At 39.6% G+C, this 17,428-nt stretch overlaps 1 protein-coding gene across 1 annotated transcript in view; it reads right to left on the reverse strand.

Moving 5' to 3' along the window:
• Iqub (IQ motif and ubiquitin domain containing) overlaps positions 1 to 17,428 on the reverse strand; it is a 66,474-nt gene that overhangs the window by 26,273 nt on the left and 22,773 nt on the right. The window contains exon 8 of the mRNA XM_031381297.1: positions 5,582 to 5,757. Coding sequence (XP_031237157.1) covers positions 5,582 to 5,757 — 176 coding nt within the window. The remainder of the gene's footprint in view (positions 1 to 5,581; positions 5,758 to 17,428) is intronic.

Raw genomic sequence — 17,428 nt, forward strand, 5'->3', positions numbered from 1 at the left:
CCTCTGATGAGGGAAAATGTCAACTTTGCTTATTTCCCTTCTCCAGTTCCTTTTTCTTTGAATGCTTTGGCTATAATAAGAGATGTACAACAATCATGGTCTTAAATGGCTTCAGAAATAGAAGCATAATAAATTCCACTTAGCTGCCAATAAATGAGACAGCAGAGGCTGTGGAACAGAGCAACTCAAGAACAGCAGGACAGACTGGAAGGTGGGGAGATGACAAAGGCTTCCAGAGCAGCAGGCCTCCCCAAGAGAAGAAAAGATGGCTGCACTAGGAGAATAGCTCCTTTCTTCCTCCTGAATTAATTCTCAGGTCCCCAAGGGTACAAATGAAGCATAAAGTTAAGCCCCCCAAAAGCCACTGGGTAGTGATCAACTTTTCTTTTTTACAGCTAAAGGGTTTTATTCATCCACAGTGACCCCCTGTTAAATGCAGGGCTCAGAGAGAGAAAGAGGCAGATGCATTTTCTGTCCCATTAGCTGTTGGCCACCTGAGCATGGAGAAAAATCATCTACACAGCACAGCTCGCAAAAATTGCAGGTTTCTTAAGCTTGTGACTGTGAGAAATGAAGTATGAAAAAAAGGGTGAGGGTGAACAGCCTCAACTCTAGGGATGATCTCTTGCAGAAGAAATGCAAATGATGTCTTCATATAGTTTGTTAAAATGCACGCAAACGTTAAAACCAGAAGGCAACTGGTGACCTTTCGTTTAAATGTCATGACCTGAATTCCCTTAAGTCAGTGTACTTGTCAGTTCTAAGTGTCTGATAACATGCAGAAGTCAATGTTTCATGTGGTAAATTACAAGTTAATTAATGTTTTTAAAAATCCTCAGAGTGAACCTTTTTTTATTAAAAGTTAGAACTGTAGGTACTATTTGTTCAATTTCTAGATTATACCAACAAAAGGGTGTCCGTCACTATTCAAAGAAATAATATGTTCAGTATAAGATTTTTAAAGAATGTGATTTCAATGGATTCAAGGATTGTCATAGTAAATGAGTTTAAACTGAAACTAAATATAGATGTTTATTCTCCTAAGTTATTTCTAAATGATAACGAAAGTAAAATATTGCTTTAAATATCTGTCTACTTTACAGTGCTGCTGCTGATAAATGTAGCACTGTGACTCTGCTTGTTTGTTATATTTAACATCTAAAATAACGTGACTGTGAGCTTGACTGTGACCTTGAATGTGACTGTGACCCATTTCTGGCATTAACTATGAGCTTGTTTTCTTGGCTTTTGTTTTTCCCTTTTTTTTTTGTTGGATATTTTCTTTATTTACATTTCAAATGTTATCCCCTTTCCTGGATCCCCCACCCTGGAACACCCTTCTCCCTTCCCCCTGCTTCTATGAGGGTGTTTCCTCACCCATCCACCCACTCCCTCCTCCCTGCCCTGGCATTGCCCTATACTGAAACATCAAGCCCTCATAGGACCAAGGACCTCTCCTTCAATTGATGCCAGACAAGGCCGTCCTCTACTACATATGCAGCTGGAGCCATGGGTCCCTCCATGGTGGTTTAGTTGGTGGTTTAGTCCCTGGGAGCTCTGGGGATCTGGTTGGTTGATATTATTGTTCTTCCTATGGGGTTGCAAAGCCCCTTGAATGTGACCTTGATTGACTTCTGGCATTAACTATAAGCTCTTTTACCAGCAATCTAAAGAGTCCTGTACAACAGTGTATTGCTTCAACATTTACAGAATGAATTCCAACTCCTTGATGTTAGTGACAATGGCAAGCATGACAATGGACAGGGTAGACAGACACGGAGACATGGAATACCTAGCCTAAGTACTAAAGCCTGCATCATCCTATTTATCTATTCTAAATAAATATCTATTTATCTAGATATTTAGTACAGCTTCATATACAAAACATACTTTAGATGACCCTGTGTTAGAGTGGTGTCAAGATTGTCAACTTGACTGGTTCAGAACACAAGAACACAAAATCAGCTGTTGCTCTGTTTTTCTCTGACCTTACAACCTTACACACACACACACACACACACACACACACACACACACACACACACACAAGCATATTGTATTTAATGTTTTATTTTCCTAATAGTAAAGTCAAATGCATGCCCTCTCTGCCTTCCAGCTGTCTCCTCAGTCTACTTCTCAGGACAACATTCAAAATCCACCTCCTTTTCCTCAGTCTTCCCACCATGCCCCTGTTACAGGGCAGATCTCTGTTCATTCAGAGTCCTTCATGGCCTTGGATTCTACTCCTTATGAAACATTTAGAATTCAAAACCAGATCTTTCTCCTAGAAATTCTCCTTAACAATATTTCTCTATCTTATCTTTATTTTGGATGAGATTCATAGAAGAATTTTCTTAGGTTGCCATATTTCATGAGAAAGGATAATAGTTGACTTTAGAGTCAGTTTCATATTTGGGCTTTGAGCCACTGATGGACTCTGCACATATATAGTTCCAAAAACTGCTTAGAGGCATGTAAAAATCACAGTTCCAAGTCATAAAGCAGGTGCTAGATAAGCACCTTGTTGAAACTATAAATTTAGTTCAAAATATGATTGTGAAAAATATTGTCCTAGTCATTGCTCTATTGCTGTGAAGAGATACTGTGACCAAAGTGATTCTTATTTAATCTGCTTTTCAGAGGTTTTAGTCCATCATCATCATGGTGGGTAGGATGGCAGCAGGCAGGGAAGGCATGATGCTGAAAAAAGTATCTGAAAGCTGTATCCTTATCTTCAAGCAAAGAGGCAGGGAGACTGGGACTAGTATGGGCTTTTCGAAACCCAAATCCCACCCTACTACCAAAAATCCCACTTTCTCCAACAAGGTCACACCTGCTAATCCTTCTAATCCTGTCAAAGAGTTCCACTCCCTGATGTCTAAACATACAAATATATGAGCCTATGAGGCCATTCTTATCCAAACTACCACAAATATGTCTTTTCTAGAATGATAATATTTGATAATTTTAACAATAGTAGTTACATGACTTATTCTATATTTGGAATATGAAATCCACACCATTATTTTCCGTTCATATTTTCATGTCTTCCTCCATAAACATGCATTGATAATCTTTGTAAGGAATGTGTAAGGGTATGAGGACATAGAGATAAAATATATCTCTCACCTTAAGAATATCATGATTGGCCAGATGTGTGTGTTCCATAAGCAGAGGGAATTGGATGTCTGTGACTTTGAGATCAGCCTGGTCTACATAATGAAGTACAAGGCCATCCCAAGTCTACATAGTAAGAATCTGTCTTAAAAGAAAAATCTTGAAAAGCTGTTACAAGCTACAAATCTTGAAGGGCTATCCTAACCTATTTATTAAGTAAATAAAACATTAAATACAAACTCTGTGTGTGTGTGTGTGTGTGTGTGTTAAAGGTTGTAAGGGCAATATATGATAAATTACATACAATAAAATTAGGCTATGATATCCTTTTAAAATTTTTCTTTTGAGACAGGGTCTTAATATGTGGCCTTGGTTGGCCTGCATCTCAGGTTACATTAGATACAATAATAAATAAATATTGCATATAAAGTCAGAGGTGAGAATGAGTCTCATAAGAGTAATGTACACAATCTCAAGGAAGAGGGATATTAACCCTTCCTCCCTGGAAGGAGAGCATTCAAGCTTGTTTGATAGGGAAAGTATCTGACAACTAAGAGAAGTCAGAAAGGGGAAGTCCTGGAGAAGACCTGTCTTGTCCATTGGTAGCCAGAAGCCTCCATCTCTTACAAACACCCCAGCTGCATCAGGTGCATGCCTGATGCAAAAGCATCACACTGAAGTAAGTCAGATACAAAAGCGCCAAAGCACAAGATCTTTCTGGAGACACGCAAATAACTGATCATGACTAGAGCAGTGTAGATGTAGTAAGACAAAAAAAAAGATGATGATAAGATAACAATGGGATAATGGGGCTGCAAAGATAGGAGGTGATTAAAATCCTAGCTCCCACTGGGAAATACAGAAGGCCAGGATCCAAGTGTGCCTAGGAAGATCTTCCCAGTAGTCAATTGGGTGATGGAACAGAGCACTGAGAACTTAGACTAGAGATCATGGCCTCATGTGGAAACAAAATAATCCAGATGAGAAGGATATCCAGATTCACTTAAATTTTTCTATTGTTATGAATCATAATGTAAATATGTATCCTTGTGAAAGGGCTGTGCAACCTCCAAAGGGGTCATGAAGCACAGGTGGAGAACTGCTAAGATAGAGCAAGTGGATAGATGCGGCATTCACAGAGAGAGGTTACACGAGCTCTACAGAACAGGGCTCATACGGGGTCCCCAATGGAGGAGTTAGGGGAAGGACTGAAGGAGCTGAAGGGCTTTGCAAATTCATAGGAAGAACAACAATATCAACCAACCAGATCCACCAGAGGCCCAAGATAAACCACCAACCAAAGAATAGCCATGGAGGGACCTATGGCTCCACCTGCATATGTAGCAGAGGATAGCCTTGTCTGGCGTCAGTGGGAGGGGAGGTCCTTGGTCCTGTGGATGTTTGATGCCCCAGTGTAGGGGGATGCTAGGGAAGTGAGGAAGGAGTGGGAGGGGTGAGATAGGTGGTTTTCAGAGAGGAAACCAAGAAAGGGTTATATTTGAAATGTAAATAAATAAAATATCCAATAAAAATATTAAAAAAAGAACAGGGCTCATATAGAGGTTCAGCTTACCACATCACCCTGAGGTGTATGTCTGGGATCTCCAAAGGACAGAAGACAGTAGAATTGGATGCATGGTTTAGAAGTTCCTAAGGATTTAGTCTGAAACCATAACTAAAATGAAAGCCAATTATAATCTGAAGTCACGTAGAAGAGTGCCCAAATGACATAGCAGAAGGGCATTTAAAGAAATAAGAAATGTAGTTTTAAAATTTTTTCTAAGATAACAAGAGTCAGCGAAGGAGAATTGTGACCAGCAAGTGTCTTGGAAAACTGTATCCTTTTGTTCTTCTGGATGGATGGATAGATGGATGGATGGATGGATGGATGGATTAGCTTTTAGTTGTCTGGAAATATAAGGTTTATAAAAGGAAATTTGTTACTGTGGAAACAGGCTTTCAATATCAACAGGAAGTTTGACCGCAAAAGGGTAATTAGTTTAGTTTTCCCTTTAATTGAATGTTTTCTTGCCTTTCAATAATCATATAGCCATTGGTCAGAAACGTCGAGTCAACTAGGAATTGACTGAAGTATAAAACACAGGCCTCCAGCTAACTATCAAAGAGGTGACCACTGAGTGCCCCAGGCCCAGACATTCTGAGACTTTCCTCCTTTTTTATCAGAGTGTAAAACTCTCCAAATTCAAATAATCACTCCATCTTTTCTCCCATAACCAAACCCCCTTAGTCACGAACATGAGAATCTCATGTTCTCTATCAGTCTTTATTTGAGGGTACAGTTGGAATAGTCAGCTGTATTAAAAGAGCAAGTATATATTGGGTTTAAAGAACTATCCAACTGTTAAAATTTTATGGAAGTTCTTATGGTATAGGTCTCTGCTTTAGTTTATTATTCCTCATGGTTAAACCCAAAATACATCCATGTTAAAATAACTTCACTAACCTTATTCAGGAAAGCTTGTATAGCTGCATCTTGCTTCTCCATACGAGCAACATATCTATGCCTCCCAATGGAAGCAATCATCTGTGTCTCTTTTTCCAGAAGTTCACACAGAGCAGCCTTCCTTTCAGCCTCACTTGAGTATTGGTCAATTTGTGTAACTTCTTCTTGCCGCCAAACTAGAGGAATAACATGAAAGGTTGTTGAGTCGTCAAAATTTGCATCTGTTTTCCAAAGAGATTTATTTTTATTTTTTTAATTATGGCTATGTGGGGATGTGCACATGAGTATAGATGACCTTGGAGGCCAGATGTGTCTGATCTGGAGCTGAAGCTACCAGTGACTGTAAGCCACCTTATGTGATTCCTGGAAATCAAATGCAGGTCCTTGCTCTCCAACACTCAAACTAAAATAATTTTATAGGAATTGTAACTCAAGAGCATTAAGCATTCCTAACAGTTTTGCATCTTCTACAACCAACACTCTTCCATTTACTTTTTCAGCTTCTACAAGTCTAAAGACTTCCTTTGACTTCCTTTATTCTTTCTGCCCTTTCTCTATTACCTCTTACTTCATCTTAGTGTATGCCTCTCTAAGGACCCAAAATAGTAGCTTTATACAGAATAGTTTACATTACTTACCAGAAATATTGTGTCATGTTCTATTTCTTACAAAACGCAAAATCATGTCACCAAATCTTATAGAGTAACTGCATTTACTTTGTAGTCAAACCAGGGCCTTACACTATGATACTCTTTTAAGGTATTTTAAAGTACTGGTCATTATAAATAACAATGATGTTATGTGACTATGTCACAAGACTATAGCATAAAATTCCCATAGAAAACAATTTAGTAAAGTCATTCTATCTAAATACTGACCTATATCATCACATAGGAATTTCAACATCATACTTCAAACTTAAATCAAAAATTCTAGATGCAGATATGTTTTTAATAAGGATTCTGATCAGATCCTTATGTAAAGTAAATGTGGAGAAGAAAATGATTTTCCATTTCACATTTCAAAAATGTCAGGCTTACACTGGCAGAAGCATGGGATTGGAAAATACCTTAGAAATTAAATTGCTCAATCCTACATTTGATCACGCATTCTCCTCTCAGTGACTTGGACAGGAATAATTTGCCTGCCACTGAACCAATTTCTTGAGCTACATGCCATCCCTTTGGGCGACTGAAGGTTGTGTCATGTCTCTCTTACATTTTCCCTTCTTGAGACACAAACACTTTCATTTTAAATTGTACATTATGTGACATAATTTCTTCTCACATCTTGGTCAACCTTTCCCTGTTTCCTATCACACCACTCAAAATACACTGTCAAATTTCTGTCAAGATAGAGGCTTCTGCGTAACCTTCCGCACATTCTCCTGACTGAAGTGACAAGAAATACAAAGGAGGAATAAAGATAGAGGTGTAAATCAGGAATAGAAATAAGAAAGGAATTTGATATGTCAATGGCATGCAGAATTCCCAGAAGACATAATGAAGATTTATTTGAGTCAATAAATTGAAAGTAAACTGTACCCAGAATCTGCAAGCACTGTTCCAATGACTATGACAGTGTCATCTCACAAAGTGGGTCTTGTAGAAAGAGGTGGTAAGTCTCAATTTACATGAGTGAAAGCTAGAGAAAAGGGTGGACTTTGAAAGCGTTTGATAGTGACCATACCTTAAAAACCTAAAGAGAATGTCAGATGTTTTAAATTACAATAGAAAACAATGGTAACTGTGTTGGTTTATACAGCAATGAGAAAGGAAAAAGAGAGAGAGAGAGAGAGAGAGAGAGAGAGAGAGAGAGAACAGGAAATAGTGGGTAATAAGTTATGTTTAAATATGAGACGGTTATATTTACATGTTTCTGTTGCAGATTAAATAATCTTGGAGATTTCTCCTAGTTATTTTTATTTATACCCATGTATGTATGTCTGTCTTGTGTGTCCCTGGAGACTGGAGTTGTAGGTGGTAGTGGACCAGCCAACGTAAGTGCCCGCAATCCAAACTCAGGTTCTCTAAGAAATCAGCAGGCACCCTTCACCACTGAGCCACCTTTTCAACAGCCAAAATAGAAGAATCTTGTAATGGCTAAGGGCACGATACTCTCAGGAGGCATGCTTGAAACAAAATGACACCAAAATTGAAACATGGAAAGTTGGCCAGAATTAACAACATGAAATCAGACTATGTAATATTCATCCAGTGCCTGACATAAAAGATTATTTTATGCACTGACTATTGTGAATGTTTATATCAAAAGTCATGTGATCATGTTCCATTCATCCCCATGAAGGGAAACTACCAGTTGCAAACATAGCTATAGTAAGTAAGACAAAATACAATTGGTTTATTTATAAGCGCTTCGCACATAGGATCTTGTTGAATCTCCTGACAAGCCAAAGAAGCATGTGTTAGCATCTCTTGTTTTGGTGAAAGAGAAGCTGCGGTAGAGTGTTGTATAACCTGCCCAAGGACATATTGCTAGAGAGTGAGCCAGGAACCAAACTCAGGCAGTCGGGCTGTGTGGGATACACTTTTTCATCAAAAGCCATGATATCTTTTCTTTTCGAACATGCAACTTACCAGTTGGCTTACAACAAAGAGCTCACTTCAGTGGTCAGCCAAGTCCCTCCTCATAGAGAAAGCATGTAAGTACAGTATCAGGATAATATTTCTGAGGAAGCTCCTAAAATCCACTAAGCTCATACAATCAAACCTATTCTTTCTCTGAAATTTAAAAGGCCTTTTCTTTTATATGGTTATTGTACTTACCAATATCCTGTCACTTCTTTGTTGATGAAAATACCAATATGTCTGTAGTTATTATATAAACGTAACTCTGTAAGATTCTATGGTGCATAAAGTGAAATGGCCTTACTTTGTTCTTCAAGGAATTAACGCATTTCCTGGTCTCTCTCTAATTAGATGGGTGATTTAAAAAGAAAATCCAAAAAACAAAAACAAAAACAAAAAAAAACAAGAATTTCTGCTTCTCTTTCTATTTATCATCATTTAATGCCCAGCATTTTTCACCATTGGATTTCAGAGTTTGTTTGAATAGATATCTCTTGACAGAAGAGTCTATTTCTTCTATAGACATAATCCAAGCATAAGTATTCCCGTACTGTTGTGTTACAGGCATGGTTACACTCTTGTAAAAGGTTGCAGGAATATTTCAAAATGTATTTCATTTATATGAACTTCCTTCATTAGACAGCATTTGCTTTTTATTAAAGATTCAGATTTTCTTTAATACTCAGTGGGAATTATAAAGTAAGCATCTGAAACTTGAGTGTGGGTTTTGGCCTTCCAAGTATGTTATCATACTTTGTTTTATAATTTTATCAGGATATTTCTTTGTCCTTTCATATTTCAAGTTGAAACCACCCAAGTCAGGTCAAGGATTGCTAGTTTGGCTCTTTGTAGGAATCCACTCCATCATTTATCAGGGATACATTATTCAAACAATCTATAGCTTAAATCTATCCAGTGAGAGGATTTTGAAATGTAAAAGCTAAATTACCTTCAGAAAAGGACTGTAAATTTGAGAGCTAAATTATATTATGAAAGTCCAGGAAATCTATGATTGATGAGATTGTTGTTTAAAAATAGCTTTACCAACCAGAATAACTTTAAGAAATATGACAAACCCCAATACCAAAAGTCAGTTGATGAATACAGGGAAATTGTTTTCTTGTAGAAATAATAACTGAGAGTATTTATCTCACAGAATTACTAAGTTGCTCCCAGAAAGCAAATAAAAGTTGACTGGTCTTTGGAAGCCTATTTTATTTCCCAGCTTTGCATTAAAACATCCAGAGCTTAATTAAGTCTAGGTCATGCAATTGTTATCCAAACTAGCCTGGAAACGTTTAAAAAAAAGAGAGAGATTATTTTTCTATGTCAATACTTAAGACATTTTGAAATCTGGAAATATGCATGTATATTCAGGCACACTTCCACATAGTATCAATTTTCACATTTTTGTTAGCTTACTGCTATGACATTTGAAATCAAGGTTGCCTAAATAAAAACAATGAGTCTGAACAGAGACTGAAGGAAAGCCATGCAGAGACTGCCCCACCTAAGGATCCATCCCATGTGTAGACACCAAACCCAGACACTATTGCTGATGCCAAGAGGCGCCTGCTGACAGGAGCCTGACATGGCTGCTCCCTGAGAAATTCTACCATCACCTGACTGTGGGACCATGAAAGGCAGCCTGGTTTCTGGTTGAGCTGTGTTTAGAACCCTGGTGACCCTGCAGGGGATAATCCTGCAAGGGACAGTAGACGTTTTGCCATGCTCCTAGTCACCAGGCTCCTGACAGGCCTCAGCTCTCCACTCCATAGGTCTGTGGCCATCAGTCAAGTAAGGGCAATGCCCCAAGCCCCCCCGCCATAGGTAGAGGATGTAACCAGAGATCACAAAGCCTCAAGACAGATCTCCATTTTAATGAGGTACCTAAAGGCCTAAAGGACTTACTTAGCCAATTAAGCTCTCCTTCCCAGACACTCCTCCCTGCAAAAGATACTTAACCTCAGGCCCGCCCTGAGAAAGTGGGGTAAGGTTTCACTCATCACCATCTCTGCCATGACAATAAATGCTTTAAAACCATGGACTGTCTCTTCTCATCGGGATCTGCCATGGAGAGCCATGGAGCAGGCCTTCGTCTAAAGAGCCTGGTGTAGTCTCCCACAGAGAGCCTCTCAGTGCTCCCAACCATGACCTCCACCAAGCCAAACAGAACAAGCCCAGGACTCTCCTCCCCGAGGGACACAGCCAGAGTTCTCCTCCCTTCTTTTCCCCATTCGGCCCCTAGCTAGATCCAGCCCATAGGGGGAGGGGGAAGAGGGGGCCAACTCTGCTCTCAGCTCTTCTGCAGCATCCCACGGCTTCCCATAGCCAGATGCCAGCATGACTGCCAGCATGGGGCAAGCTCAGTCAAAAACTCCCGTGTCCCAAATCCTGCCTCCACAAGCAGCCCTAGCCCTGTGGCAGACCAAACCCGAGACACCCTTTAACGCACACCTAACCAATACAGATGCATATGCTCATAGCCAACCATCAGTCTGAGGGGCGGGGGAGAGGCAGGAGAGCTAGGAGAAGGACTGAAAGAGCTGAAGGAGAGTACAACCTCATAGGAAGATCAATATCAACTAACAGGACCACCTAGCGCTCACCCAAATACTAAACCACCAACCAAAGAGTATACATGGAGGGACTCATGGGTCCAGATACATATGTAGCAGAGAATGGCCTTATCTGACATCAGTTAAGGAGGGGAGGCCCTTGGTCCTGTGGAGGCTTGATGCCCCAGCGTAAGGAGATGCTAGGGTGGTGAGGCAGGAGTAGGTGAGTGGGTGGAGGAGCACCCTCATAAGAGCAAAGGGGAGGGGGAGGGAGGGGGATGGGATGGGGGTGTTGTGGAAGGGTAACTGGGAAAGGGAATATCATTTGAAATGCAAATGAATAAAGTGATTAATACATTTTTTTAATTAAAAGAAAAGGCTCTCCATCCTATGGTAAAACACATACATCCAATGTGCCAACCACCAAGTCACAGGGCAGAGTCCCCTGAACTATACGAAGGTGGGAAGTATGGAAGTCAGGAGGGAGTCTTCCCCTTTGATATGACACACGCTCCCTGAAGATGATAATGAAAACAATCGGAAACACTGAAACTCTGTGCTAGTTTCAGAATACAGAAAGGCATATCATGCTACAGTGACCTAAAGAAAACTGAGCTGGATGTAGAGGTGTACACTTGGAATCTTGACATGGGCAGGAGGATGGCAAGTTCTAAGCTAGCTTACATTACAAAGTGAACAGAAGAAAGCAGACAGAGGGTAGGTGATGGGGCACAAGGGAAGGAGAAAGGGAAGTGGGGAGGGAGGAGAAAGAGGGGAAAAGAAAAGCAGGGAGGGAAAAGATGAATATACTGGTATCAGTCCAAGTTTATCATAGTAAATAATGTTACAAGAAACAACAAAATTCATAATGATAAAATTTCATTGTTATTAGTGTAGGTGTTAGTACATCATTCTAAGTTATTTCTGCCTCTGACAAGAGAGTCAGACTACGCCAAGCACTACCTGATTGAACTGTAAAGGAAAATTAAAGAAAGCAAAAAAGAAAGCTTGGGATTGGAATACCTCTCTCCTTATGTTTGATAAATTCATAAGTAGGAAATTAGCAAGTACACTGATATACACAATACTCCAAACCAAATTGTTGTGGCTGATATTTACCAACCATCACTTCGAGCTCTAACAGAATAGACATTATTCTCAGGTATAATACAACATTTTCCCAAATGACATCTATGTTATACTAAAACAAGCCTCAATAGATTTAGGACTCAAGTGTTAGAGAAATATATTCCATAACAAAATTAGAAATTAGTTACAACAATCTATGAGAAAAAGCTATAAACAGCCCACTTTTAAATAATCTGTGGGTCAAAAGCAAATTACAAAAATAATCACAAAATATTTTTGAAACTGGATGTATCATAAACTTGGGATACACATAATGCAGCAGTTACAAAGGGCATTTACAATATCAAACTCCTCTACCAGAAATGAACCCAGGTCTCAGAACGCTGACTGTCACTTCCACCATATGACGAGGAAACAAGAGGTAAATTAAACCAAAAGAAAGCAGAATCAAGGAGATAATAATAAAAGATGCAATGAACAGAAATAAAAAAAAAACAAAAGAAATGTAAGAGAGAGATCAATTAAAAAGTAATAAAATTGGTAAATCCATACTCCAGCTGTTCAGGAAAACAAAGAATAAAGACAGCGGTACTGGTATTAGGAGTTTGGAGCCATATTATTACAGATCCTACAAGCAGCAAAAGGGTAATGTAGAAAGTTGATAATATCTTTGTGATAATATACTCATAAATATACATGAAATAAGTTACTTAAATTATGCAAGCTAAGAAAGCTCAGTTCTTAACAACTATATACCATGAATAGAATTATATGTGTCACAGACATTTCATTTATAATCTCGAGCTTTCCCACAAAGAAACTCTAACCCTCTGTGCCCTCGTTGGTAACTTAGGAACACTTGAAGAACAAGATGCTGATTTTATACAGGGTTGACAAATAACGTGCGCCAAAACTCACCCGTGAACTTTTCTCCTCAAGGCATTGGTCTAAGTTTGGGTTTCCAGGAAACGGCGAGGTAGTGAAGCCCCCAATAATTAGATGAATTATGAATCTTATGAATTGTGCTCTTATGAATCAGACCTAAACAAGCAGTGCATCCTTGAATGTGGATTGTTTATAAGCTACACAGCCTATAGTACTTTGTTTTTAGGAGCCAACAAAGAGTAAGGCATTGACAAAGATATGAGGACAAGGATGTGTTTTCAACAAATATACAGAAAGAACAAGTGGATGCTCGAAATTAACTTCAACTTATGTGAGGTATAACTCATATATTATTTCATGTTGGATTATATATCTAAATGTGAAATGTAAAGCTATAAAAATTTAGAAGAAAACACAGAAGGAAAGCTATGTGACCCAAAATTTAAAGAATTTTTAGATATATCACTTAGTACATGATCTATATAAAAACAAATTAATAAATTGAACTTTAACAAAGGTGAAGACATTTGCAAAGGCGCCACTAGAAGAATGAAAGACAAGCTGTTATGAAATGCCTTCTCATCCCTGGGTACAAAGACAATGGCAGACAAAGAAATTAACATCTCCAAGCACAATCGAGGGACCAGTTAGTTATCACAGTTACCTACAGTCTGAGTGACATGAGCAGCGAGGTGCATCACCAAAAAGTCTACCACCCTGAGTGAGGACTCCCAGAGACTGGAAGTTCCCTGCTCGGATGAGAAGTTTGATACACTAGAGGAGCCTCCTCCTCTGCCCCAGCGACTGTTATGCGTGATTATAACACACTGCTTATATGGCCTCAGGGAGGAGCTGCCGGAATGTAAGTTCCTGATGAGTTTTGTGAGCCCTGCCTCTACACTATCAGGACTGTTTTGATCCAGAGGAAACTGCTATACAACAGAGGTCAAAGGTGTAAGGGACAGGACCCACAGAGGAGGTTTGGAGGAAGGATAGATGCCTCTGAAGCTTTGCTCTCCTAACCTCTTGTCTTCAGGCTGTTTCTCTTTGCCAGGTGTTTAGAAGAAGGGTGAGAATGCGCTTTCTTGCTTAGCTTTGTAGAGCCCCTCTTCTTCCAACCCGGCAGACATTCCTGCTTACTAGCCTGGAGCATTTTAGCTAAACTTCCGCATTCTCCAAGTCTACTGGCCCAGAGAGAGAGATGCCTAAACTCTATGTAAACTACTTCTAAGGATGCTGGCAGTTAGAGTTGAGCCTCTTACCAATAAAATCCCATTATTACTCCAATTGACCCACTGAACAAGACAGGGGAGCACCTTCTCCTGTATGGTTTCATAAAAAAAATGTGGGATCTGCTCAAGATCTCCTGGGAGTTGTATATAAGCAATGTTCTCTTCCAAGTCCCTAGCATCCTGCATAGCATGCAGTCAGACACCAACCTTCCAGGACAAGGGTTACAACCAAGTCCTCTGTGTTCTTCAATCCAAAGGAGCTTATTTCAAAGACCCCCTGAGAGGGCTCCCTTGAAATACCTCTCACAATCCTCTTGGAAACTACTTCAAAGTAATGATGTACTTTTAAGAAATAAAAAATAAAAAACACTTTTACTAGCTTCGTCTTATCTTTCCTTCCTTTTTATTTCTTTGATCTTACTGGGTGGTCCATGGGCCAAGGATTAGTTCTCGATTCATTTCTTCTATGAAACCCTTATGAGAGGGACAGAATGTCTTTCACTGATTCTGATGTCCTGATATCCAATCTCTCGGGCTGTCAGTCAAAAATAAGTCAGGGCCATGGTACTGTGCATCCTTTAGAAGAAGCACAATGAAGAAGAAGACAGAAATGCCTGACATTACATAGGATGGTCGAGTAATTAAAGTCTATACTTTTCTTTGAAAGTACAAACTGGTATGATCTTTGGAAGGCTCTCTGGCAGGCTACTAAAGCTGAGAAATGCATGTCTTATGAACTAGACTCTCCACTCCTAGGTTATATGCCCCAGAGAAGTGCACACTTGCCACTACGTATGTTTTCAAAAACAGAGCTTGGGTACAAATCCACAGTAAAATTGATACAATAATTGTGATTCTTTTCTGCAATGGCACACTCCGTAGAAATGAAGATGAAATCCTGAATCACATATGATAGGTAACACAGACAGAACTCACACTATAATATTGAAGTTTAAAAGACAGACATAAACATTCATTCTGAATAACTCTACTTATATAATAAAAATTGAAAAGATGCAAGACAAACCCTGGTACTCCAGGCCCTCCTTAGAAAACTGACCCTCAGGGGATGGCTACTGGGAGTTTGACCATGCTCCACTGAGTATATGGGCAGACAAATTGCACTTATTCTGAGGGGAGTCTTTCTTCTTTTGGGGGGTGTGGTAATGAGAATGGGGGCAGACCTGGGAGTAAAATGAAGTATAATCAGAGTGCATTATATGAAATTCCAAAGTAATCAATAAAAATATTATGTTGAATAAACAGAATCTGGGTACTCAAACCAGTGTTCTTTAGTGTTGGCACTCATGGAAACTTAAGTACGTCAAAATCAGCCTTAGTGCTATAAAGAGGATTCAAACATCAATATCAGCTAGAGACAACCTTGTCTGATGTATATTAGATGATGATGTTTGTCATCTTAAATAAATATCATTTTGCTATTATTTTTGAGGAAAGACTGTCTTTAAAAAGAAAACACCAGGGCTATCAAGATTGTTCAGCGAGTAAGAGCACTGACTGCTCTTCCAAAGGTCCTGAGTTCAAATCCCAGCAACCACATTGTGGCTCACAACCACCTGTAATGAGATCTGACACCCTCTTCTGGTGCGTCTAAAGACAGCTACAGTATATTACTCCAGAACGAGCATGGCTGGAGTGAGCGGGCCATCCTGAGTTCAATTCCCAGCAGTCACATGATGGCTCATGGCCATCTGTATAGCTACAGTGTACTCATACACATAAAATAAAAATACATAAATCTAAAAAAATTGCCAATGGTTTATACTCTAAGATCAATAATTGACATGTGGGACCTCATAAAATTGCAAAGCTTCTGTAAGGCAAAGAACACTCTCAATAGGACAAAACGGCCACCAACAGATTGGGAAAGTATCTTTACCAATCCTACATCAGATAGAGAGTTAATATCCGATATAGACAAAGAACGCTAGAAGCTAGACTCCAGAGAAACAAACAACCCTGTTAAAAAAAATAGGTACAAAGCTAAACAAAAGAATTATCAGCTGAGGAATATTGAAAGGCCAAGAAACACCTAAAGAAATTTTCAACACCGTAAGTCATCAGGGAAATACAAATCAAAACAAACCTGAGATTCCACCAGTCATAATGGCTAAGATCAAAAACTCAGGTGACAGTAGATGTGGAGAAAGAGGGACACTCCTCCACTGCTGGTGGGAATGCAAGCGGGTACAACCATTCTGGAAATCAGTCTTGTGGTTCCTCAGAAAGCTGGACATAGATCTACCTGAGAACCAAGCTATACCACTCCTGGGCATATACTCAAATGCTCCAACATATAACAAGGACACATGCTCCACTATGTACATAGCAGCCTTTTTATAATAGCCAGAAGGTGGAAAGAACCCAGATGTCTTTCAACAGAGGAATGGATACAGAAAATGTGGTACATTTACACAATGGAGTACTACTCAGCTATTAAAAACAATAACTTCATGAAATTCTTAGGCCAGTGTATGGAACTAGGAAATATTATCCTGAGTGATGTAACCCAGTCACAAAAGAACACACATGGTATGCACTCACTGATAAGTGGGTATTAGCCCAAAAGCTCAGAATATTCAAGATACAATTCACAGACCACATGAAGCTCAAGAAGAAGAAAGACCAAAGTGTGGATTCTTCAGTCTTTTTAAGAAGGAGGAGCAAAATACTCATGGGAAGAAATATGGAGACAAAGTGTGGAGTAGAGACTGAAGGAAAGGCTATCCAGAGACTGCCCCACCCGAGGATCCATCCCATATACAGTCATCAAATTCAGACACTATTGTGGATGTCAAGAAGTGCTTGTTGACAGGAGCCTGATGTAGCTGTCTCTGGAGAGGCTCTGTCAGAGCCTCACAAATATAGAGGCAGATGTTCATAGCCAATCATTGGACTTAGCACAGAGTCCTCAATTGAGGAGCTAGAGAAAGGACTGAAGAAGCTGAAGGGGTTTGCAGCCCCTTAGGAGGAACAACAATATCCACCAACTAGACCTCCCCCCACAGAGCTCCCAGGAACTAAACCACCAACAAAGAGTACATGGAGAGATCCATGGCTCCAGCAGCATATGTAGCACAGGATGGTCTTGTCAGGCATCAATGGGAGGAGAGGCCCTTGGTCCTGTGAAGGCTCGATGCCACAGTGTAGTGGAATTTAAGGGTGGGGAAATGGGAGTGAGTGGGTGGATGGGGAAACACCCTCATAGAAGCAGTGGAAGGGGGACAGTATAGGGAAATTCTGGGGGGAACCGAGAAAGGGGATAACACGTGAAATGTAATTAAATAAAATATACAATTAAAAAAATAAGAAAACTTGATTTATGGATTGCAGTTGAAACAGTACAATTATCACTATGAGCCACAAGAGGGCAGCAGTTACAAGGCACTGTTAGGGAAATGTCATGAAGCCAAAGGCCCCAAGAAAAAAGCTGGAGTAGCCATTCTAATATCGAATAAAATTGACTTTCACCCT

This window comes from Mastomys coucha, unplaced genomic scaffold (assembly GCF_008632895.1).
Source record: "Mastomys coucha isolate ucsf_1 unplaced genomic scaffold, UCSF_Mcou_1 pScaffold20, whole genome shotgun sequence".
NCBI lineage: Eukaryota > Metazoa > Chordata > Mammalia > Rodentia > Muridae > Mastomys > Mastomys coucha.